Consider the following 24,142-nt stretch of genomic DNA (forward strand, 5'->3'; position numbering starts at 1 on the left):
GGGCGCAGCAGTCCGCAGCCCCCGAGGGGCGGGGAAGAGGGGACACATCACCGGAGGTGTTCCCTCGCCGGGGCTGTTCCCATCCCAGCAGGTGTTTCCGCCCTGTCCCACGCCCCCACTCCTGGTCTTGAGAGTTGAGCGTCCCGCAGCATGATGTGCGTTCCCCGTCCCCTCAGGATGACATGGGAAGGTGACAGTGCTGTGGCCAGTTCTGGACCCCTCAATTCAGGAAGGGCATTTGAGGTGCTGGAACGAGTCCAGAGAAGGGCAACGGAGCTCGGGAAGGGTGTGGAGCACAAGTCTGATGAGGAGTGGCTGAGGGAATTGGGGGTGTTTACCGTGGAGAAAAGGAGGCTCAGAGGTGACTTTATCACTCTGTACAACTCCCCAACAGAAGGGTGTAGCCGGGGGGAGTCAGGCTCTTCTCCCAGGGAACCAGAGACAGGACAAGGGGACAGTCTTCAGAAAAGGTTTAGGTTGGACATTAGGAGGAATTTCTTCACAGAAAGGGTGATTAGACCCTGGAACAGGCTCCCCAGGGAGGTGGTGGAGTCACCATCCCTGGAGGTGTTTAAGGAAAGACTGGACATGGCACTCGGTGCTGTGGTCTGGTTGACAAGGTGGTGTTGGGCCATAGGTTGGACTCGATGATCTCGGAGTTTTTTTCCAACCTAATGGATTCTGTGCTGCTTTGACTCCTATGTCCAGGGGTAACACAGTGGGTAGCTGCTGTCATTCCAGAACCAGGGACAGGGATGCACATCTATCAGATGTTCACATCCATTGGAGGGCTCCACAGACAGAGGTAAAATAATAAGAAAGCATGGACAGTTCCAGTGGTCTCAAATGGGAAAAAGAAAAAAAAAAGTGTCAACTTTTCCTGTATGTGTGGACAATAAGGACAATTAAGGACAACATAACAATGCAAATGGAAAATCATGATTTCTTATATTATGTAGCAGCTGAAGACTTTCCCCTTCTTTCTCTAAGGGGTGGAAACCAAGTTTTATTTTATGATGCATAAAATCTTGGTGTCAAGAAAAGGATAATGATCCTTAAAAATAACTTTACTCATAAAGAACTGTAGCAATCACCCTCTGATAAGCATCTAGCATTATTACTGTTGGCTCAGAAAACACGATTAAATCAAATTAAGTGTTCCTTTGTACGAAACAACTAATTTTAACTAAGCAAATGGGCACAATCCCTCATGAGTGCTGCATTGTTACAGCCTGGGCGGGTTAACTGGAGTGGGAGGAAGGAGCCTTTATCGAGTTGTCTGGAGCAGCAGAATGAAACCACGCCCTGCAGCTAAGGGGTATCGGGAACGTGTCATAGCTGGACTGTTTCCAGAAGGCCAGGAAGAACAGCTGCCCTGTCAAGTTCAGGGAGAGCCTGACATTAGTGGGCAGTGGGCAGTATCTATGGAGAGACTCTGCAACCTCAGAAGAATTGCAGGATCTGATTTTATTTTAGTTACTGAAGACATTTCTCATTAATGACTAATATCAATGTCTGCCATTAAAAGTAGCATCCAACAGCACCTTTCTGATGGCATGCAGGAGTTGTTGACTTTACTTCATGCAGTTTCTCCCCAGCAATCAAAACCATTAGTCCTATTTTGGCCTTCTGGGTGAGCAATTTCTTTGTTCCTCCTGCCAAACAGCGCATTCCTGGATCCAAAGCATTTCTGGTCCCGCTGGTACCCCATTATGGAGGGAAAAACAGATTTACAAAAGCAAAAGTATTTGCTGATATTACGGGAAGTTGGTTAGATGAGATCACCACCAGATTTAGTAAATGACTGGTTCTGCTCTTCCTGGTACGAGGTCACTGAGGCTTGCGGAGCAGGGTGAGGGAGGGGGTTCAGAGGTACCTGGGAGCTGCACGTTTTCTATCTAGATGATGCATAAGGTGAGAAAGCCAAAGTTTTGATTCCTCTGGTATGCACAGCTTTTTACAAAGCAAAATAATGTAACAAATGTGCAGAGTGTTTTGTCTCTGAGTAGACTCTTGATTTCGTAATTATTTTGTCCTCTGTTGCCAGCCAGGCATATCTCAGTGCTCAGGCCCAGTGAACCATGGCCTGTGTGAGCATCAGTTGTAAATGATTTTGTTAACAGACTTTTAAAAACCTTTCCTGGTAACCACATGTCCTCAGTGGTGGGGTACCTGGAGGTAGCAACTAAGTATTCATCTTCTGGAAGTGCCTGAAATGGTGTGTGCTGGGTCAGACCTTCAGGTCAGTGCCCACTCACCAATGCCCTGCTCTTCTCCCCATTTTTCCCTCTCAGCTTTGCCATTGCTAGCTGGGTGACTCACAGAGAATTAGAATTCATCTGCTGATTTTGTTTCACAAAACATGTCTCCTAAAAAAAGCAAAGAGTACAACCAATATTCAGCACATTAACTAGACCAGTAGGGCTCCCTTGTGACCAGAAATTTGTCTGTGCAGACAGAATGGGGGGAAAAAGGAGAATTCCTGGGATATTAACCCAGTCCTGAGAGGAGCACCACCATTTTTAATGGAGAGGAAAACCAAAAAGAAATATCTGATTAAATGATATAGAGAGCATTCACATTCTAATGTGAATTTAGCGCACAAGCATCCCATCTTCATCATGGCTGCAGAGAAATCCCTCCACTCTGATTAGTAGTTTAAATAGCATATAATTATTTTTCTAGCCAAATGTTTCAAATGGGAGAGGAAGCCAGATGTACAAAAATATAATTTAAAAAGAGACACACCCTTCCTAAGAAATAGGGAATAGATGTTGTTCGTTGCAAAATACCTTTTAAAATAATGTTCTTGTTCTCTGTCTTGTTGATTCCTGTTAAAATTTGTCATCACAGTGATTCTCAGTAGTGACACTCTCCATGGATTTTGGAAAGTGGTCCCTTATCTACTTACTGGTTTCAAGACTGGGATCTCCTGGATGGTAAGAGTTTATCAAGTTTTCTCTCCCAACCCAGCTAATAAGTGACAATTTACTTACCAAAACTAAGATAAGCAAAACCTCTGAACTGATGTACTTCTCTGGAGCTGTAGATAACTTCCTTTTATTCACTAAAAAGGTTTTCACAGTCCAGGATGGAAGCTGAGGGAATTACAGACATTTTGCTCTTTATTCAGTAGTGCACAGACTGGTCAGTGATACAAAAATTACACAATTAATACAAAACACTCAGCAGTGGCTGATCACAAAATGTGAACCATCTTGAGAAACGCAGCCTGGATTGTTGCAGACCACGCCACTCTTTGGGCTGGTATTTATGGCATTTACCAGCTTTCGTTTGCAAGCATCCGTTAAGAATTATCCCAGTGGCCCTGGCTCAGCAGAACCAGACACGCAACAGTGTCTGTCACAACAGTGCAGAGAGGCTGGCGCTTGGCACTGCGCTCACCCACCAACAGCCGGAGCCCTGCCCGGCGGGAGGGATGGGGAGCCAGCCTGCTGCAGAGGGCCAGCTTGCCTGAGGGCCCACAGAAACTGAAACAAGGATTATTTAAATGGCACAAAACAAGCAAAGGCAGATCCCATCACTGAAGCAGGGCACGGGCTCAGGGCTGCCAGACTTGAAGCACAACCCTGTGCTGTGGGGCCTTGTGCCCATGGAAGCACCTGAGACTTTGGTAGCCCAAGACCCACGGCCACGACTGAGCACGTGTGGTGAACCTTCCATCAGCAGCTCTGGGGTCTGGGCTTGCTCCTCTCCCTGCTCTCCAGAGACCTTGTTCCCCGGCACAGGAGAGCTGTGAGAAGTGGCTTGGATAGAGAGGAAGGCACACCTGAAATCCAGAGACCTGCCTAAAGGACATTGTGTTTGTTTGAACCTGTCCTGACACAAGGGTTGAAGCCTGAGCAATGAAACTACCAGGAAGGTATTTTTCTTTTTTCTTGTTGGAAACGGCTGTTTTCTGAGCTCAGCTTGACTCACTGGATGGTGTGTCCTGATGGAGTTGCTGACTGAGTAAGAAAATAAGAAGGTTCTTAAACACAACGACAGCTCAGTGCCAGCTGCAGAGCCGCTTTCAGAGCTGCAGCACCAACCCTTTGCTGTATGAGCACCATCCCTGCTGCCAACACGAGGAGGACATCAGTGTTTATCAGCCACTGTCACGAGGAACTACAAACCCCATGTGAGGACATGGTAAAACCCAGGCTGACCTCCTTCCACTCCTCCCACACCTCCATTGACTGCAGCATGGCCATTCCCACCCTCAAGGAGTTACCCGAGGTCCCCAGCAATCCCTTGCAACAGCAAAGCAGAACAAAGAGCAGGGCCATGGCACTTAATCAGATTCCTTCCTTCACTGTACAGCAAGGAATAGTGTGAGAGAGGTACATTTTTCCAAGGGAACCTCTTCTGCTTCCCTCATTCAGCAGCACTTAGATCAACAAGATACCTGGGTGACACAAAATATTCTATGTGGCACATTTCAGTAAGTAGACTATAAAGTAGAGTAAACTCTACCAAAACTCTACCAAACTGTAGAGTAAACTCTACCAAAATTAACATGGCTGATGGCAACCACGTTACCCTGCTGATTTTCTCAATATTAAATGGTCTCTGGGAGCACAGGAGAGGACAGATGTCCACATCGCAACATGCACGTGCAGCAAACTCCCAGGGCTACACAGGAATAAAAGGGCTTCTGGGAGATTGGCTGTGCATGGGAAGTGCTTTTGCTGAAGTCCGGCAGCTTATTTTAGCCAACAATTTAGTTAACACAGCCTCAGTTTTTGCAGTCACTCCTTAGATGGAGGCATGAAGCAAGAAACCAAGGGGACCCTGCAGCAGGGCTTCAGCCTGGCATATTTGCACTGGAAGCTCATTTGCACACACCTTCCACTGAAGCCTGAGGGAAGGCTGGACTACTACAATTGCAGGTGGTTGGTGCTGACAGGTCCTCCCACTAGGGAAGGGCAATTGAGGGAGAGTTGTGGGGTTCTCCCCCTTGCTCAATTGTTTTCAGAGGAGTGAACAGGTTAACCTGCTTCCACCAGGCACCTGAGTGCAGGAGCTGCCTGCAAACCCCAAGAGCATTTCTAAAAAGGTGTAAAACACTTGCTGTGTCGCATGTCTGACAAGAGGTGTCTGTACAGCCACAGAGGTGACCTAGGTGTAAGGATTGCTTAAAAAACCCCAAACATGGAGCCTGTACACACCAGCATGGAAAAAGGGGCCAACAGGTGTGAGAACAGAAACTCGAGAGAAGGCAGGAGGTGCTGGCAAGGCTGTTTGAGTAACAGGGGAATGTAGATACAAAAATGCTGCTAGCAAGGATTTTCTTGCTATTTTCTAAGTCCGTGAGAGACTTTTCTCTCTCACAGAAGAGGTAGCAGAGTTATGTAAACAACCAAACCACCTGCAACCTTGAGAAGTCTTGTTTATGGTACAGTAGAAAAATATTTTGACAATGGATGTTTTAGGATTTTAGCCAATCACCCCCAAGGGGTGGCTGATCCTTGTCCAATTAGACTATGAAGAAAAAAGTCTATAAAAGAGTCTGTAAAATAAATCAATCAATCAATCTTGCTGCACAATTCCTGCCTGCTGGATCTTCTCTCCTCCTTCTCCCTACAGCTGCGGGACATGGTGATATACCCTAGGACCCAGGCCTGCGGTAATAGGGGAGAAGGAAGAGGAAGAGCAGCACAGAGCACAGCCAGCAGCCTGATCAGGTAACTCGCTGACAAGACAGAAGGGCTGCACTCGCCAGGGCTGGTGGATCCAGCTGGCACTACCTCAATGCACACTAAGCATCAGGTGTCAGGGCTCACATGCCAAGGCCCCTGCCTCCCATGCAGATCCTGGCAGCAGTTCAAGTAGCTCAGAAATATTCTCTGGGCAGATTAAAAGGGAAGTGGAGATGAGACAAAAGTACCAGGCTGGGAGGGAGCTGCACTTAGGACTCCCCTCTCCTTTGTAAGTCTTGAGTTGTGTGGTACAAACTGGCAAGATTGTAATTCAGATCCGCAAATATGAAATGCTGTTCTAGGTGCAAGACTGGATGAGATGCCTGGCAAGGACAGAGTCCAACAGTTCAGCTGAAGAATGCTTTTAAAACTCAGTTTATATTTAAAAGGGAAAATAAATGAATTTTTAGAGTCCTAAGCTAAAAGACCAGGCAGCAGGAGCTAGAATTCCTGTTGTCTGCCACTCCTCAGAACCTGCTTGAGCCAGTGGAAAGCCCCTTCAGAAATCTGTCCTCAAAAAGCCCCATGAAACAGGGGTAGGAAAGGGGAGAACTGCTCTCAAATGACTGCCAGACCCCATAGCAAGGAGAGAAAAAAACCTTTTTTCTGGGACAGAGAAAACAGGACCTCACCTGAACCCTCCCTCCAGACAGCTAGAAAGCTGAAGGTCCCAGAAAAATAAATAATCTTGATGCTTTTTAAAGCTGTCTGGCTGCAGATGCTGACCCGACTTAGTGAACAATGTTTTCATGTACTTGCAGAACAGAGCACCTGTGGCTGCAGAAATGTAAGATATCATGAAGTGCTCAACAGAGATGACAACAGGAGAATTTTGCTCCAAATAACACTTTTTTTTGCCAAACCTCTGCTCTTATCTCTTAATTGAAATCCATTCCTCAAATTGTAAATCTCTGATATCTGATGGGCTAACACAAGTTTTGCACAGTGATAGCATCAAGAGTTTTTTAAATTTCCAAGGCTTATCAAAGTCTCAGGTTGCTTGGTTTCTTCAGAGCCTGGAAAAGTTTTCCAAAACTCAGTTCCCTGCTGGTGTAAATATTGTTTGGCAGAATTAGAAAGGCTTTCCAAGGGGAAGTGAGACAGACTGGAGCTCCTCTCTCTTTGAACCCCTGCCAAATGCATCTTAAATTACAAACTTAGACTAGTGTGGTCCTGCTCTTGATGAGAGTTTAAAGACAATGTAAAACACAATGACACTGATCTTTTTGAATTGCCACACAAACCAGATAATTGGATACAGAGGATTAAAATAAAAACTGAGTATTTGATAATATAAAATTGAGAGGGAAAAAACCAGCTATGCTGAATTACTGTGTTATCAGTGATTCTTAATCATTTTCATAGCTGAAAATGACCCAGAGATTTAATTAGTCTTGGAAAATATTCTTCCTATAAAATCATGATAAAGGAAAATGTGAATCATGTTATGTCTAAACAATCAGCAACTACTGAAACAAAGGAAGCTTGATACAGAAACTGGAACATCAGTCTTCATAGTCAAAATGTACAGAAGAATGTGACATGACTTATTTTAGGGCAAAATGTTGGCACTAATTAGCAGTAAAAACACTGGAAAATATGGCAAACTCAAATAGCTTGTAGGCTTCAATGCCTGAATGAATCACTTCTGTCATTCAATCCAATTGCCCAGAGTCTTGTGTTTATTCTTTTTAAAGTAGTCTTATTTAAGGAACCAACCCTTCAGTTTCGTATCACCACACTGGGATTTAAGAATGTTTAATTAACAGCAATTTGGAGAATTTTAAAACCTTCTGCACCTCAGCTACTGCACTCCTCACTCTGCAGGAAAGCACTTTTTGGATGCATCACCTGAGCATTTCAGTTTTAGATTAAAGGCCTCCTCCCTGTATTGAACTTTGCAGATTCCAGCGATTGACAGCGCCAGTCTCAGCCATGGTTTAGGTTAAAAAAACCCCCTGACCTAAGATCCTGAATAAGCTACCTGCACAGTGGAAGAAGTCGAAATTGAGACAACACAGCAGGGAATAGTAAGATTAAAAGCATTGCTAACTGTGCTTAACTTCAGTGACTTTCTGTTTTGGAGAGGTATTTGGGCTTAAAACTCTCAGGCAGCTGCATGGCTGCCTGCCAGAAGGAAGTTCACAGCAAAGCTGTTTGCACAGCATCAGCCTATTTTTAGTGTATGGTTTGGGAGGGAGTTTCTTCCTCCCCCTGCCCCAAGCCTCTGAAATGCTCTTCACTGGCAGGCAGAACCTGATGGGAGTCTTTGCACAGGAATATAGAATTTCTTTTGGCCAGCAGAGTAAAACTGGGTCTTGCATGTGTGCCAAGCAACCTGCACATCTACCCAGGGTATGAAAAGCTGGGCAGCACCAGCTCTGGTTGCTTTCTTCTCAGCTGGAATGTTGTTTTAGGAAAAATAAAAGCAGAGAACTCAGTTTAAACAAAGTAAGATACCATCTCTGGCAAAAATTCAGATAAAGGTTTAAGATTCCTGCCACACTAAGTGGTTAAGAAAGCAGCCACTTCAAACTCTGTATCATCCCAGTGCACATACATACACAATTAAGAAGTGGTTTGTGTGCACTAATCCCACACATTCATATGAAGTACTGCTGTCACTTTGCTTATTCTTGCACAACAAAAATGTACATTTAAGGTGTGGGATGCATTCACTCTGAAAGCTGAAGTACTCCCAAAAATTTGAAATGGAAGCGTGGAGAGTGCCCTGCACTGGGCAGTGTCGGAAAGTTTGTACTAACTCTGCAGACGTGGGCAACACTGCCAGTGTGCCCACAGATGTTATTACTACAAATGTTATTTTAAAAGAAGGGATGAAAAAGGAAACACATGGCAGTGAGCCCCAAGGCTGTGCTCCAGAGCTTTGCCAGTGCAGTGTTTGCTCCAGAGCAGCTCTGACTCCCTCGCAGACCTGGGTCCAAGAGGGTCACAGGGCAGCGTACAAACTGTGAGCTCTGCACTGCCCTTATCCCCTGCACCTCCAACCCTCGTCTGCACCAGCCCTGTATCATGCCCACTGACTCTTCCTTTAAAATCTCCAATTCCAGAGATTCCACAACGTGCCCAGGAAAGGTATTCCAGAGCTTTGCTATTCTTGCTGTCAAGGCCAACCGCCCATTTGGATGTCTCAGCTCAGTATCTCCTGTTGTAATAGAATCTCTTTTCCTTGTCCTACCTGCAGCAGTGGGAGAAAGTGTTTATTTCCTTCTTTGCACCTACCTCTAACTGATTTGAAAACATCTCTCCCATCACCCTGAAACCAGCCCAGTCATCCATCCTGTCACCCTTCTCACTGCTTTTCTCCAGTCATCTCCAGCTGATCCCTATTTTGCAGGAAGTGCAGTGCCCGCAGCTAGATACCATGTTCCAAAAAAGGCTTTCCGCTACCACGAGGAAAAGGGACCACGCCATGTATCTTACAGATTACATTCCTGTTCATACATTCCGTAACAACATTTGGGTTTTTTTTTCAGGAACAGGATGCTGTTGAATCATGTTCAGCTGGTGACTGTCTATAACCCCAGGAGAACTCTTCTGCACAACTGCTACCGCAGCAGCCTGTTCTGTCCCATCCTGTATTTGTTCAGCTGATCGCAGCTTCTGCTGAAGTGTACAGACACGCATTTGTCAAATCCATTGCTGGACTTAGTGCATCACATGCTAATTCTTTTGAATTTGTCAAGTTCACTCTGAATTGTATTTGTCTTCTGCTCAGTCAGTAGCTAGCTCAAGTCTGCTGCTCCCTACAATTTAATCAGCATATGCCATCCAAGTTGTTAATGGAAATACCAAGTAATCTCAAATCAGAGCGGAACTGCAGAGAATCCCCCTCAATATATCCCTGCAGTGTGAATTCTTAATAATTACTCTGAGTAGGGTTTTCCAAACAGTTTTTATAACCTCACTTTTAAATTGGTGTCAGTCCACATTTCCCTGCTATCTCATGTGAAGTCATTAGAGTCACTTGAAATAAAGCTGCACTCACTGCTTCTCCTCTACTCAAGGAGCTTGTTAACTTGGTGCAGATTAACAAAATTTGATCTTTCTTTTAGACACTCACTGGTAAGTTTCCCTTTTCCATTAATTTTCCAGTTTAAACTATTAACCCTGAGTTCTGAGCAGGCAGGAGGAAGCAGAGACAAGATGAGCCTTCAGAGGTTACAGCAATCCCTTTGTCTCTAATGCTGGGAAGTAATTTACCACATGGGGTGTCCGACTTAGGCACGAGGACAACTACAGTTGTTGTGCTTGTGCTGCAATCCATTACACAGGGCAGAGTAAGAAGAGCTTGTCTAAGTGAGGACCTGAGAACCCTCAAAGCATTCACTGCTCTGCCCTGACATCACACAACACAAGGACAATGAAAGTCTTTTCCTCCTGTGCCTATGGGTCCCTCCCTACTGCTAGATTTCAGTATCCGGCCATTCCAGTGAGAAAATCACATCCATGAAACAGACAAGGCTATCCCACAATATCCTGCACTTGTTTCAAAGATCTCAGGTAACTGGATTAAACCTCAAAAAAAAAAAAAAAAAAAAAAAAAAAAAAAAAAATCCAGCAAATAAAGTAAACATGCATCCAGTAATAATTTCCATGGCATCAAAACCTGTGTGATGAAACTACTCCCAACATCGACTTTGGTAACAGAAGCCTTGAATACCCTTTTCAGGAAACCTTTGCAAAGGTGGCTGTGGATCATCAGCACCAGTAATTACTCTCTGGGATTGTCCTGTGCAGGGCCAGGAGCTGGACTTGATGATCCTTGTGGGTCCCTTCCAACTCAAGATATTCTATGATTCTATGACTTCATCAATAAAACCTGATCATTTGGCAACTCTTAATTGAACATGATGCTGGACAATTTTTTCCTGACATTAATTCCTGTGCAGACAGGATATGATTGTTCTCAGGTCACAGTAATTACCTACTGTGCTCATTAAATCAACTCCTTGTTTAAGGTGATGACATAATAATAAAATCTTCATCAATAGGTCAATAGTGCCCTTTCTCCTACGATGTCTTCCCAGCACATTTCTTGATACTTTTAAAGTCACTGAAAGGTACTGCTGTCTTGCTCTCGGCAGTTACGTATTTGGACAAATCCAGTGATTTCCAATTGATCCTTTGCTTAATCTCTTATGCTGTATTTCTATGGTTCCAAAGTGCATCCTGGATGCAGCTGCTTGTGTGCAGTGTGATTAACTTGCACTGTCATGGAACCCCAGCTGGCAACTCAGCCCTGCACAGCCGCTCACTCATTGCTCTTCCTGGCGGGATGGGGGAGAGAACTGGAAGAGTTAAAAGTGAGAAGACACGGGGCAAAAAAAGATGAAAATAATAATGGTGATGATGATGATAACAAGAATAATGATAAATAAATTAGAATGTATAAAACAGGTGATGCACAATCCAACTCTCACCACTTGCTGATGGATGCTTGGCCAGTTCCTGAGCAGCAGACCCAGCCAGCTTTCCCCCCAGTTTATTACACCATATGGTAGGGAATATCTCTTTGGATAAGCTGTCCTGGCTCTGTGCCCTCCCAACTTCTTGTGTCCTCCAGCCATGAGAAGTTGAGAAGTCCTTGACGTAATACAAACACTACTTAGCAACCACTAAACCATCACTGTGTTATCAACAGTATTCTTACACCAAATCCAAAACACAGCACTGTACCAGCTACTAGAAGAAAATGAACTCTATCCCAGCTGAAGCCAATACATACTCTGCATTTCCTTGGTCTCTTAGTCTAAATCAATTCACTCTTGAAAAAAAAAAGTTCTTGAAAGGTGAGAAAGGGAACCTCCAGCAAGTCAGTCACTTCGCATTAAGCAGTGGTAAATCCAAAGCAGCTTACCCAGTGCAGAGTTAGGAACACAAACACGCAGAGTTACCAAGTGCCACACTGTCAGCATGATGCCTTCTCACCTCTCTCCTTGTAATGTTTTCCTGGGCCTGTAACCTCAATAGGAAATACTGCATTTATGCATTAAAATGACAGTTTCAAAAGTTATACTTTTGGAAAAAGGACAGATATGCAAGCATGAAATTCGTAACTCATTTATTGAATAGATATATGCAAGGATACCAATAAAAAGAAACTAATACTGCAAACTACAACTTTGGAAGTAAAGCCAATATAACAGGAACAAAATATACATAACATTGTAGATAGGAATGCATTTACCCTCTTCCATACATTCCTTGTCTTTACACCTAATGTAAATGTATGCTAGAGCAAAAGCTGCAAACGTTGGCCTAACCTGAGGGCTTTCAAGCACCAGCTCTCCAGGATTCATTAAGGGCTGAGATGTCACTGCTGACTAATGGCTGTGCACACATGATATAATGACATATATATGTCACCAAGTATAAATCAAGGGCTGTGTTCTGTTTTTTCAGCTCCATCACTAATACAGTGGAATCTGGTGACAGGGAAGAAGTTACTAACTGCTATCGTGTACTTTCAGTTCTCTTCAGATTAATTTCATCTAATGAGGATTAATTTTCTTGTCAATCTGATTCAGCGTATTAATATTTTTGGAATGCACTGATTATCACCTGCCAGATAAGTCTGATATTTCAAACAGATTATCACCTCTTCATTTTTCACTCTGTTTTAGCATGAAGTTCTTTTTCCTAAAGGCAGGAGTAAGAGGCAGACTCTCTTCTGTTACACTCCATTTTAGGGCCGGATTTGGCAGACTCAAATGATTGTAGATCAGCACAGCTCTTTGTACCTAAAGCTGAAACTTTGTGGAGTGTAGGTGTGATTCCTACTAGAGCCTTATCACAGAACTCCTGTGGGTCAACACCTGCTGAAAGAGTAAATCTTCTGTGCACCTCATCTAGGGAGCTGCACTGACACTGAACCAGCCTTTTCCCCCTTCCCTGAAATGGAGTGACAGCACAGCCCACTGCTACAGGGCTTGACCACCTTGGGACGCAGGCACTGCACCAGCTGTATCCTCAAGATACTTGAACAGTATTCGTGTGATGCCTGTCCTTCCTTGGTACAGTCCTTTCTGGGAACAGCACAACCACAGATCTGGGAGACCACAGAGACACAGTGAGTTAGGGAGATCTCTTAATGGAGAAGTGCAGGGAGCTGGGGAGAAACCTCCCTTCTCAGAGGGTTCCAGGCATCTTAAACAGCACACAATCCTCTTGTGAGCAAAAGAAATGCCCAAAGGCAAAAAGTAACAATAATAATAATCATAATAACAATAAAAATTAAAGTGAAACCAGTAAAGACAAGTTTTGTTGAATTCATGATGTTGAATCCTCTGATTGTGAGATGAAAGCAGAAGGTGGCTAGTAAGAAAAATCTCAGTAACAAATTGACTGTATTAATTTAACTAGCTAATTTAAACATACCTAGTTCACCTATAGAGCACTTTCATTACTTCTAACATTTCTGGGAAGGCAGTAGATGCTCCAGAATAATGTTCAATATATGCTTGCAAAGATTACATTGCTTTACCAAAAAAAAAAACAAAACCAAACCAAACCAAAAACCCAACAAACCGCAAATCAAAACAAACCCCCAAAAAATCCAGACAGACTGTCTGAAATTCCAAGCTAAAATACACATGAAAAGACAGTAATGGCAATATTTTGTCTTTTAAAAAAATGATGTAAATGTTGTATACTATCATACATTGTCATGCTTTTTAAAACTACAATTAAGGACGTAAGAGATGTACAGTAAATACACTGCTGAGGTACATTTCTTCTAAATATTAACACCACAACAGAATTACTCCCCAGCAGGTGATGCTACTTGGGAACATATAAATACAATTTTTACATTTTAAGGCACTTTTACCCAGCATACATGAGTTGAAGTCAGTTAAGACAAATTTGAGGCTTGTAAGAAAAGGGTTTTGCTTTTGACTTTGCTTCCATGAATTCTGAATTGATGACAGTTTCACCACGCCATTTCAGCACACAGGGGTAACAGAAACCAGCCACTAGCTTTTCTGCTACCCGAAGGTAAAGTGCTGTTCTGGTTCTTTGAGGCATGGAATGGGGTTGTTTATCCATAACAGGTGAGTTATTGGACTGAATATTATACTAAGCCACTGACACACAATGAATCAGAGCTCAGTCTCAAGCACAGTCAGTATGCTGGCAGATCTACCCCATGCAAACTTAGTTAAATACAGTAGCTGCAAACAAAGTGCCTTTTTTCCATGGGAGGGCCATGTCTGAGGCACAAATTGACATAATTTAAATATTGAAGGATGCTATTTTGCATTCTAAAAGTGTTCTGAGTGGCTGAAAAATGTTCATATTCTAGGAGAAACAAAACACCTTGATAGACAATTTCAATAACCGATCTGTCATTGCAATTCAAGTCACGCTTTTAATTTTGAAAGTTACAAATACAAAATAAAAATGATCAATGGCATCATGTTTAGAGCAGTAACTGAATATTTTCTGTACACAGCAATATTTCTTTCCAAACACCATTATTCTCCAGGAAAGCAAAGAGAATTGATTGAATTCTAACAGGTAAAATGTTAGAAACTCCAACGTACAGTAATTGAGTCCCTCAAGACATTAAGGGAATGCATAAGAAGACAAATGACACACGTTAAATCTTTTAAAAATACAAGTAAAAAATGCTACAGGAACTCATGTTACAAATGAACTGTTTTTGCAATACCAATCACAGAAGAAATGTAGCAGTTTATAGTCAAATCAGTGTCTTTTGCTTGTTTCAAATCCAGACGAGTTGTTGGGAGTTCAGAGTGAAACAAGTCAAAACCCTAAACAAACAATAAGGTATTGTGGTAGCAACAGACAAACATGTGGACTAGATTCAGCTTTTTGGTTTTATTTAAGTCTGAGGATGTGCTTTAATAGACCAATTGAAGAAGCCAATAGCCATTAGAAATGACAAGGTGTTTTAAAAGCAGTCAGAGGACTGTTCTGTTAGGTTCGGTATAACCTAGATCTGATCATTCCCTAAAGGAACATCAAATTCTAGCAAGTAGAATTCCATGATGTGATGGTTGACTTGAAAGAGAAAGGAAAAAAAAATATCACTAGAACAATAAGGATGATACATGAAGTTTCTCATATAGTGGTCATACAATTAAAAAATAAATACCCATCTAGCAAAAAAAGGTTGTTTCCTCATTCTTCTCACAGAATATGGGACCTTTATGCACATTCTTGACAAAACATGAAGTGTTCCACACAACAGAGAACACCTGAGGTATGGACGTCAGATATGGTGGCTAAATTCCATAGTGAGTTAAGAGTTTTAACTCTCTGAAGTAAAAGAGACTGGGCTGCGAAGTCCAAACATTTGTATAGTAAGGTTTTAATTACACTTAGTGAAGTGTTCTTCGTAAATCAAGACACAGAAAGAGGTGGGTTGTTGGGGAAAGAATGAACTACAGCCCTTTGGCATGAGTTCTAAAGCTCACAGCTCAGAACCGACAGCTGCTCAAGTAAATCTCCCGCAAACAATGCTGGGCGGAATGAGCAATCACAACAGGAACAACCTGAAATGTTCAAGCGTGCTTCGTGTACACCAAGTCCTTTCCTACTGGGTGCTTCCCAAGCAAAAACAGCGCAGCTTTCCCATGTACAGTCTCCGGAACTTGTGCAGGAAGAAAACGCAAAATTCACAAAGTACCCGCTCATTGCCACCACGGACTTGTCCATGTTGTTAATTGAACTAGCTAAGACCATCCCTCATTGTGTGAATCCACTAAACAACTTACACATTCCAAATCTTAAGGATTTTATTCAGTCCAGAAATATAGATCTTACTTCATTTCAATGTCTGCCTTAACTTTTGACACTGTACATATTACATATCATTTATATAGTGTTTCATTTTTTCCAGACACTGCAGACTACAAACTACATAATATTGACATGTAAAACTCTGCCACTTACTGAAGGCTCACACACATGAACGTTTCAGGCAGTTCAATGAAATTTCTAACAGAGATGGGTAGTAAAAAGTTACTAACCCTTTTCTGATTTTTAGAAAACAATTTAAAAGAATTAGTAGTTATGATGTCTTAGCCATTCCCAGTTCTATAACTCTGTCCCTTGAACCTGTTTAAAAAATGATGAAAACAATAGTAAATTTAGAATCATACAGAAAAGCATTTTGCAGCTCTGACATTACATCTACGTTTAGCAATAGAAATGAGGGCCTCCCTTCTTACACTGTTACAAAGTCAGCTGGATTTAAAAAACAACAAATCCTCCCCATTCTTCTACAGTATGCCAATAAAAAGTACTCTGCATACACTAGATTTAAATACTTCACTGCAATAAACTACATTAATTGTATATTGCGTTTCAGTCTTGGTAACAGATCTGTCAGGAGTAACTTCCATACCTAGTTTCCATTGAGCTGCTGCTGAGGAATGTCATTATGGTCAGTGCCTGATTTGCCACGGCTTTTGCTTTCTCTTTCTTCATCCTCTTCATCTCTTTCATCATTTCCACTATGGTTTTTACAATAGAGTCTGGCACAATAAAAGAAACAGTGAGGATTTACACTGAAAATATCCATCAAAACCTGACTTTCCTCTCAATTATTTTCAGACGTGCTACAAGTCAGCTGCAAACTCTTAAGTCATTCAAGGCTTTCAGTCAAGCATCAGTTAAACTGAGAAGGCAAACAAGGTTCAAGAGCAGCCAACAAAACTGTGACCAATCCCAGTTTTCCAGAACTGCCAGCGCACTGCTCGGTGAATGCCCTCTCGTGGGCACAGCGCAGCAACTCAGCTGCAACCAAGTCACAGCTCTTCAGGAAGGATGGAAAGTTATGGGGTCCAAAAAGCCCCGGAAGGAAGCTACAAACACATCGATGTGGAGGAATCACGACATCAATTTTCTTGATCTAGATTATAGATTACTGGAGAAGATAAATATAATACAAGTCAAATAATTTTCTCCTCATATTTACAACACTACAGAAATTTTGAATTAGCAGAGTAACTGAAATATTTTGTAAAGTCAACGATTACTTAAAAATACTATTTTAAATTAAATAGTATCCTCTTTTTTTTAAGAACATATTGACTAGCCAAGCTAGGCAGAAAAAGTATCATGAAATATCTTTACTTGTGTAATAGATTCAACAATTGCATAGGTCCTTACTTATAAATTCCTCGTGACATATTCTCAATGTATTTAGCTTTGTCTTCTACTCCACAGTGGTAATGGTATGTTTTTATGCAGGCTTTGATTTCACACCCAATAGTGGCACCAGGCTGGCTGCAGAGTGTGCATTTCTGTGCAGGGGAAAGAAGAGAACAGCAACGTTCAACCGCTCAGTCTTTTGTCTCTTAGTATTCAGTTCAGTGTTCCTCATATTTATGGCTACCATTCTGGAACAGAGTAATTCCTCTGGCAGATCATCCTTCCAATGAAAAATTAATCAAAGACATGGTAAACCAGATATAAAATACCAACCCATTAAAATATGAACACTAGGATTTACCTGTAACTGTTGCACAGAAAATTGGCACATGATTGCAATACATGTTATTCCATTTCCAAGGTTATTTCACTGCTGCTGCAGTTAGTATGCTAATATATAAAGAGTCTTATATTATTTTTTTCCAAGGAACAATATTGCTAGTTGTTTATTCTCTCCCTGATCCCCCATAAATTTCTTAGCACTTTAAAAGCATCCTGAATTGTAGTAAAACACAGTGTGATGTTTTACCAGCACCCCCATCTCTGAGACCTTAGTACATTTTCCTACCTAAAACACCAAAACTGTTGGAAACACTGGTTTGTTTCCAATGCTATAGAATATATTCACTGCAAGAACGGCATGTTCTCTAATTTTATGTGCAGCTTCACATTGTGTGTTTTTAGTAACACAGGTCCAAAGCTGTTACTCTCTCACAGTTACAGCATGGCTAATGTGGATCATATTATGATAATAATATTTATGTACATTGTCATAAAGAATCCCAAATACCACATGCCCAAACACCACTAATATTAAGGTGATTCCTATCTGGCTGCCCTTCCCACAAGTAACAATACATTTTAATTTTGTGTTTAGAAACAGATGGAAAAGATTGCTCCATAAAAGGAGGAGGCAGAGCTACATACATCTTAGCAGAATCACTAAGACATTCACCACATTCTTCAGGTACATACCATTCTTTTTCCTCTCTTGATTTCTTGAAGTACAGTTTTGATATCAAAATCACCAAATTCTGCCCTTGAAGTTGTTGTTAGCTGGACAGTGCCAGAAGAGAACAACTGTAAAACAAGCAAGTCAAAAAATAATGTCAGGTCACCAACACGATTGGAATTTTTTTCTGTGCAGGAATAACTGAGCACTGAACATCCTGTTTCGTGATCTCAGACAGCATGTGCTATACCAACAAACTAGGAAAAACCCTGTGCTGAGCAATTAAAAGTATTCCTTCTGATCCCCATCTGACTGCTTTAATTAGAGTTGTTGTTGCCTTGGAGAAATATATTTTAAAAGACAGAGGAGTAGGTGAGAAATGATGACAGGATGAAAACATAAAGTCGCAAACGGGCAATATTATCAATTACACTACTCAACTTTTTAGGAACATTCCATTTCCTTCCTTGTGACGTATGTCAGGTTCAACCCTGATGTCAATATAGCTGTGAAGTCCTGAGGGATGACAATGGAGCACAGAAGTACCATCCCTTCCATTATCATCCTGGTATATTCAGCTCTAACTGCCTTAAAACTGAAGTTCAGGTACACAAAGTAACAAAGAGCCTTGCTACAGTAAGACTCAGAGCTACTGGCAAACACCAGCTCTCTGTTAAGTGAGGCTGGGTACAGAAAGGCAATGATTATACTCCACCGATTGCCTAGACTATTTATTCGTTTTGAGGTACAGCATGAACCAGTGAAGTTACCCAAAGCCCTACCTCATTCATAGAATGAGTGATATGAAAGATGGCACTGTCTGCTCATGTTCATTGCAATTAGATCCCATTCAGGCTGACAGTTCTATAAATGTCATAATCTAAAGGCAAGAGCTTTCTAGAACTTCCATATCCCACACTCAAGTCACACAGCCTGAATCCACAGGTCAGAAAATTAATGAAGTTCATGGATTCTTCTCAGATTGTGCCTGAATGCCTGTGAAGCTGTTTTTTTCTTGGAAAGGATTCTTTTAGTTAAAAGTGTTTTCTATTTTCCTTTCTAAATACTTCATATGCATTTAGATGCTAAGGGAGCATTTTTAATAAGCTAAAGAGTCTTCCTGAGCTAATTCCATCCCTTAGCATGAAGCCAACTTTTATTCATATTGCCTGCAGTGAAAATAAATGAATTGCTCACTTTGCAACACTTCAGTGCTTAAGGAGATCATCAGCATACAGACAATACTCATGCATAATTACATGTGAGAGTACTGTATTAAAATCCAAAACAGCAATTCAGACAAAATTCACAGAACAGACTGGTTAACAAAAATACTGTTACTCACCATGCACTTATAGTGTGCTGCAGCCTTTTTGGCATTAAATATATGAAGCTTTCCTCTAGCTTCATTTTCTTCTTCACCTGCATGACAGAATCCACATTTAGGTTTTGTATCACTGGGGCTGCTTCTGTGGGGAGACCTGTCTCTCTGAAAGAAAAACATTTTACTAAAATATACTGCTGGGATACAAATAAGGTTGCAATTTTAAAAGCCTGTGGCCACCAGCTGGAGGCTCAGACAACTGCAAATTTTAATAAAACTTGTATTTCAGAGAAGAATTATGCAATTCTGTCTTCTAAGAAGTTTAGCGTATTTACTGCTTACATAGGAACTGCTTTCTATTTCATCTGTGCCATGTGAGGACGTAGATCTAGTGTCTTCAGACTGCCCTTTGAAATTTGTTTTTCTTGGCTTTCCCTTACGACCCCTCCTTTTTCCTTTGGGAGGCGAAGGCTCCAATTCGTGTTCATTGATATTTTCTTCTAAATCTGCTTTAGAAGTCAGAAAACATCATTAAATAAGATTCTCCACAATTTTACACAAAACAAACTAAGGAAAAAACCCAAACCAAACAAAAAAACCTCAGAACCCACGAAAACCAGACAAGAAAAATCACAACTTGTATTTTCTGAATTTTGGTCAGAAATAAAAATAGCACCTTTTTCCCATTTATTACAAATATGCAACTGCAGATCCTGAAAACATTACTTTTTATATGTCACACAGCTTTGCATCTTTATAACATATGAAGGTTTAGTGTTTCTTACAACTTCTACTTTCAGACCTAAAATGTGTCCTCAGATACACATTTTCACCTTCACTGAAAATAACATTCATTTAAGCTACACTGAAACTGGAAAGTATTTTCACCCATGAAATATGCTATTAATTTATTATTTTAAGATGCATAACTCCAATGTAAATTGCCCTTGATAGTATGCCAGCGTACGCAAATAACACCTCTCTTCTTGCTTTATTAATTCATGCCTGTTGACTTAGGAAAAAAATTCACTCATTGGGTTATAACATTAACATCAAGCTTTAAAACTGAAATGTGTTCTGCCTTCATGAAACAAATCTACAATTTTATGTCATTATAGAATATTTTTACATCTGCAGCTAAAAGCAGCCTCCAGTTTAGAGGAAATCATCCACACTGACAACACAGTCAAGTATTTACAGACCATTAAGAATATAAGAACACTTATTTTTAATACAGACAAACCAAAGAGGCCTGACAAGTTCCTTTGCAAATGTCAGCTGAGCTGTGAATGCTATACAGAGCTGAGTCCAGTACTTGGGCACACTGTCTTTTGGACAACTCACAGCTACACAGAGGATACAGATCAATTCTGCAAGATTAAAACTGCTTCCAATATGATCTAGTTAAATTATATCTGATAACTGCATCTAACAACCAGCTCTATTCAGTCACTAACAACTTTCCTACTCACTGGAGCATCCTCCCTTTTTTCTTTTAATATGTAGCACCCACCCCTGTTCGAACCACAAACATCTTTCAGCAGACTTGTTTAAAGAAACATGCATAGAAACCGATGAAGGACTTTTCTTCTCAAAATCCAAACCACAAACATCAGTATGAGCCCTCAAACAGAAGGAAATGGTAATCAGAAGACTTGGAACATTCACTTGATGGATATTGCCGTATTGTTTTAGTATCCAGACAGGACATCTCAGTTGGAGACTAAATGCTGCTTTGCCAGCACTCGTCTTTCTTACCCATTATCACATAAAAATCAGATCACCTTTCTATCTCATGATAACAGTGACTCAACTGCACAAAACTTAAAGTCAAAGTGCTGAACATATTCCACAGCCACCAAGTGGGAGCAGAAGATGACTGAAGCCCTGGCCCAGCTACAGCTTTTACTCAGTTATTAAGGAAGGACAGAAAACTCATCCAAATGCATCACAACAGGTTATACTAAAATTTATACAGATCTGCAAATTATTTTGGTTTAAACTTACAGATTATTCAGCTATATAAAGATTTGCCCAAGTTGCTACAAAGACACATCAGTCTGTCAACAACATCCCTATACTTTAATATATAAACTACTCTTTTCTAACTGCACGTGAAAAGCACCATTTATTTTACTCTGAAAAAACAAAATACATGATGACACAGATTATGTAATGAAACAATACATTTTACATTTTCTTCTCAGAATTTCCCATCTAACATTATTTTTCATTTATCACTACTTGCTAAATTCCCCAAGCAAGATTATGCAATTTAGATATTGACCTCTTAGACTGCATGTAGCAAATTTCATTACAATACGAAAAACCTCTTTCAAAAAGAATTCTCTTTTATCTTGTTCATCATATGAACTCTCCACCAATTACTCAAAGAAATTTGTGAATATTTGTCTCTATTTTTACATTTACAGAAATCATAGACGGTTATTCTAGATAAAGTCTTACAAAAAGGTGACTATTAAATTTGTGATCCTTTAAATGACATGAATAAAAAGTTTAAAAATTCCTCCCAAAATGTTTCAATGGATTTCCCTACTGTATTTGATGAAGCAAAACATAGTCCATTCACAACCATTCCTTATTTTTTCCAAAGCTCCTTGTCAATTCTGTCAGCCAAAATGCTTTCCACCTCAGTCCACCCACATTTTCTACAATAACATTAAAGCATGTCCTTAACTCTTTACAGCCCCACTTACAAAACTAGACGTGAGTCATAATTGCCAAAAACCAAGCACACCTTATGAAAACCAACTTCTTATAAGAAACGTCAGTCTTCTAATAGAGTAAGTTAAGTGCTATTTTTTAGTCTATAATTATTAGTGTACTTAAGATACGAGAAGTAAAAATGCTGTATTTTTAAAAGATGGTTTTTTATCTTATATTGAAAGTATGAAGAACGCACAGCTTTCCTCAAAGGAGAACCCCTCTTCTGTGCTCAAAACTACAACTTTCAGAAAAGTTCAGACATCATTAAAATCCAGATGCTACATGACCCCTTCACTAAAATACAATTCCTTGAAGATTTACATCTCCTACTTCAAGTTACATGGACCTATAGAGTAACACCACCAAGACATGAGGATCTGCTCTACCACATCTGTCCTTCAAGACTGATACATCAAAGCATTAAAGCTCCTCTCATTTTTACGGCACCTTGAACTCACAGAATAGAACAGGGAGAGACTGTAACCAGCTGTCAAACACATCTGCCCTGGATGGTCTTCACGTTTAATTTACAACTTGGTGGGTACCCTATCCCTCCCCTGAAGCCCACTGCCAGCTTACCCTGTATCCCTGGCATCTGATGGTTGGGTGTTTCCAACTTCCCATGTCACCTTGAACTAAGGAAAACACAAAGAGTTGTTCAACTCCTCCGTGACCAGGTGATGTTTTATCATGGGTATCACCCATCCTCTGAATCCCCTGAGATTCCCTAGAATACCCTCTTTAACTGCCCCCATCCCATATCCCATTACTGCACTGATTTTTAAAATCATGACAATATTCTCAACATAACTTTATCTAAAGTGTTCCAAGGAAGTTTCTGTGAGCTTCCCTCAGAAGTCCCTAAACGCTAGATCTGAAAAGAGCCCAATACACAACATGGCCTGAGAAGGGGCGCAAGGATAGAAATCAAGAGGAAACAATCTACATTTTAAAAAGCACCTAGGAATATGCTATTGCAAATTAAGATGAGTAGCAACAAGCCCCTAATTTGCATTTTAGAAATCCATGAGCAGAACAAAGCACCACAGAAGGAAGCCTGGCAAAGTGCTGTATTACATCAACTCTTAACAGGGAGATTTCAGCTTCAGAGAAAAATCTAAAAATTCCCCTTTGATCATTACTAGAAGGAAAAAGGATCAACATGTTTTGCTGTTTAAAATAAGGCTTGGCAGAGAAGAGGTTGAGATATCACTGATCCATACTGCATCAGCTTGAAATACACATGGAATCACCCCTTTCCAAAAGCCATGTCAAAGCAAAGTAATAAAAAAGTATACGCTTTAAAGGTCATGAAAGAACAAGTAAAAAGAGGATGTGTACAATAAATACTGCTCTATTGACATCCTATATTACCTTAAACAACAGAGTAAGAGAGCAAGAAACAAAGGAGGCTGAGTTTGTATGAGGAAGATAAAAACCAAAACTACTGGCACAGTGTATTTTCAAGTAGGACTGGACATAGAACGAACCCAAAGCATAGAGTGTTGAAGTGGCTGAGACATGCTGCTATATAAATCTGAAATCACACATATGCAGGTAATGTTTTACAGTGCATTTGGGATAAAAGAGAAACTAAAAATTCAAGGAGCAAAAATCAATCTTATTAGATTTTTAGAAGAGAAATGGAATCCCAACAGGGAAAGAAAATAGTATTTCAGCATGCTAGAGTACAATCTCCTTAAACTATGGCTGAAATCAAATAAACCGTATGAGCCAACATCATTATTTTAAATTGGAAAGAAATGTCAAAACCCCCCCCAAAACAGCTTTATTGGCCCAGTACTTAATAGTAAAAATGTGGATGCATCTATAAGCAATAATAAGAACCAGAGATTTGCATAAACCCCCTTGCAAGCAAATACAAAATCAGGTAAACTAATCATGAAATAGTAGTAGTTTTTATCAGCAGACGATGTGAAATTAACAACCAAAATGCTGAATATAATTTTTGGGTTATCTTTTTCAATGGCAGAAGAGTAAGTTACATGAAACATATACTAAAGTAAGAGTGGAGAGGAAAAAATTAAATTACCCCTTCGGTTCTGCCACTAACATATTTTCCGAAAGCCCCAGATACTTCAAGGAACTGATGACTCTTGTCCAAAAGTTATTTGTTATGAGGTACTTGAGATTATTTCTTCAATTAAGTACATTTAACATAGAAATATAATAATAATAATAGTCCTTACTTGTTGGGGTCACTCCCCTGCC

General features: G+C 40.7%; 2 protein-coding genes and 1 long non-coding RNA gene across 5 annotated transcripts in view; 1 reads left to right on the top strand and 2 right to left on the bottom strand.

The window, feature by feature from the left end:
- HPRT1 (hypoxanthine phosphoribosyltransferase 1) overlaps positions 1-5,064 on the bottom strand; it is a 22,272-nt gene extending 17,208 nt beyond the window's left edge. Inside the window, exons 1-2 of the mRNA XM_017743185.1 lie at positions 5,019-5,064; positions 252-255 (exon numbers count right to left, since the gene is read on the bottom strand). Of these exons, the coding sequence (XP_017598674.1) occupies positions 252-255; positions 5,019-5,049 (35 nt within the window). The 5' untranslated portion in view covers positions 5,050-5,064. The remainder of the gene's footprint in view (positions 1-251; positions 256-5,018) is intronic.
- On the top strand, positions 255-10,567 carry LOC108448866. Of its 2 annotated transcripts, XR_001864917.1 has the most exons (3): positions 255-286; positions 2,854-2,939; positions 5,590-10,567. It is a non-coding gene; the product is annotated as an uncharacterized LOC108448866 (long non-coding RNA). The 2 variants fall into 2 exon arrangements; XR_001864914.1 differs by lacking the exon at positions 255-286 and having other exon boundaries at positions 630-2,939.
- A 1,203-nt stretch (positions 10,568-11,770) lies between these two features.
- PHF6 (PHD finger protein 6) overlaps positions 11,771-24,142 on the bottom strand; it is a 23,150-nt gene continuing 10,778 nt past the window's right edge. The window contains exons 5-10 of one of the 2 annotated variants that reach the window (XM_008641928.2): positions 19,526-19,689; positions 19,205-19,348; positions 17,883-17,987; positions 16,866-16,999; positions 16,099-16,228; positions 11,771-15,809 (exon numbers count right to left, since the gene is read on the bottom strand). In XM_008641928.2, the coding sequence (XP_008640150.1) occupies positions 16,099-16,228; positions 16,866-16,999; positions 17,883-17,987; positions 19,205-19,348; positions 19,526-19,689 (677 nt within the window). In that variant the 3' untranslated portion in view covers positions 11,771-15,809. Of the gene's footprint in view, positions 15,810-16,098; positions 16,229-16,865; positions 17,000-17,882; positions 17,988-19,204; positions 19,349-19,525; positions 19,693-24,142 lie in introns of both variants that reach the window. The other variant, XM_017743174.1, reaches the window with a different exon arrangement.

The sequence above is a fragment of the Corvus brachyrhynchos genome, unplaced genomic scaffold (genome assembly GCF_000691975.1).
Source record: "Corvus brachyrhynchos isolate BGI_N302 unplaced genomic scaffold, ASM69197v1 scaffold220, whole genome shotgun sequence".
NCBI classification, from domain to species: Eukaryota; Metazoa; Chordata; class Aves; order Passeriformes; family Corvidae; genus Corvus; species Corvus brachyrhynchos.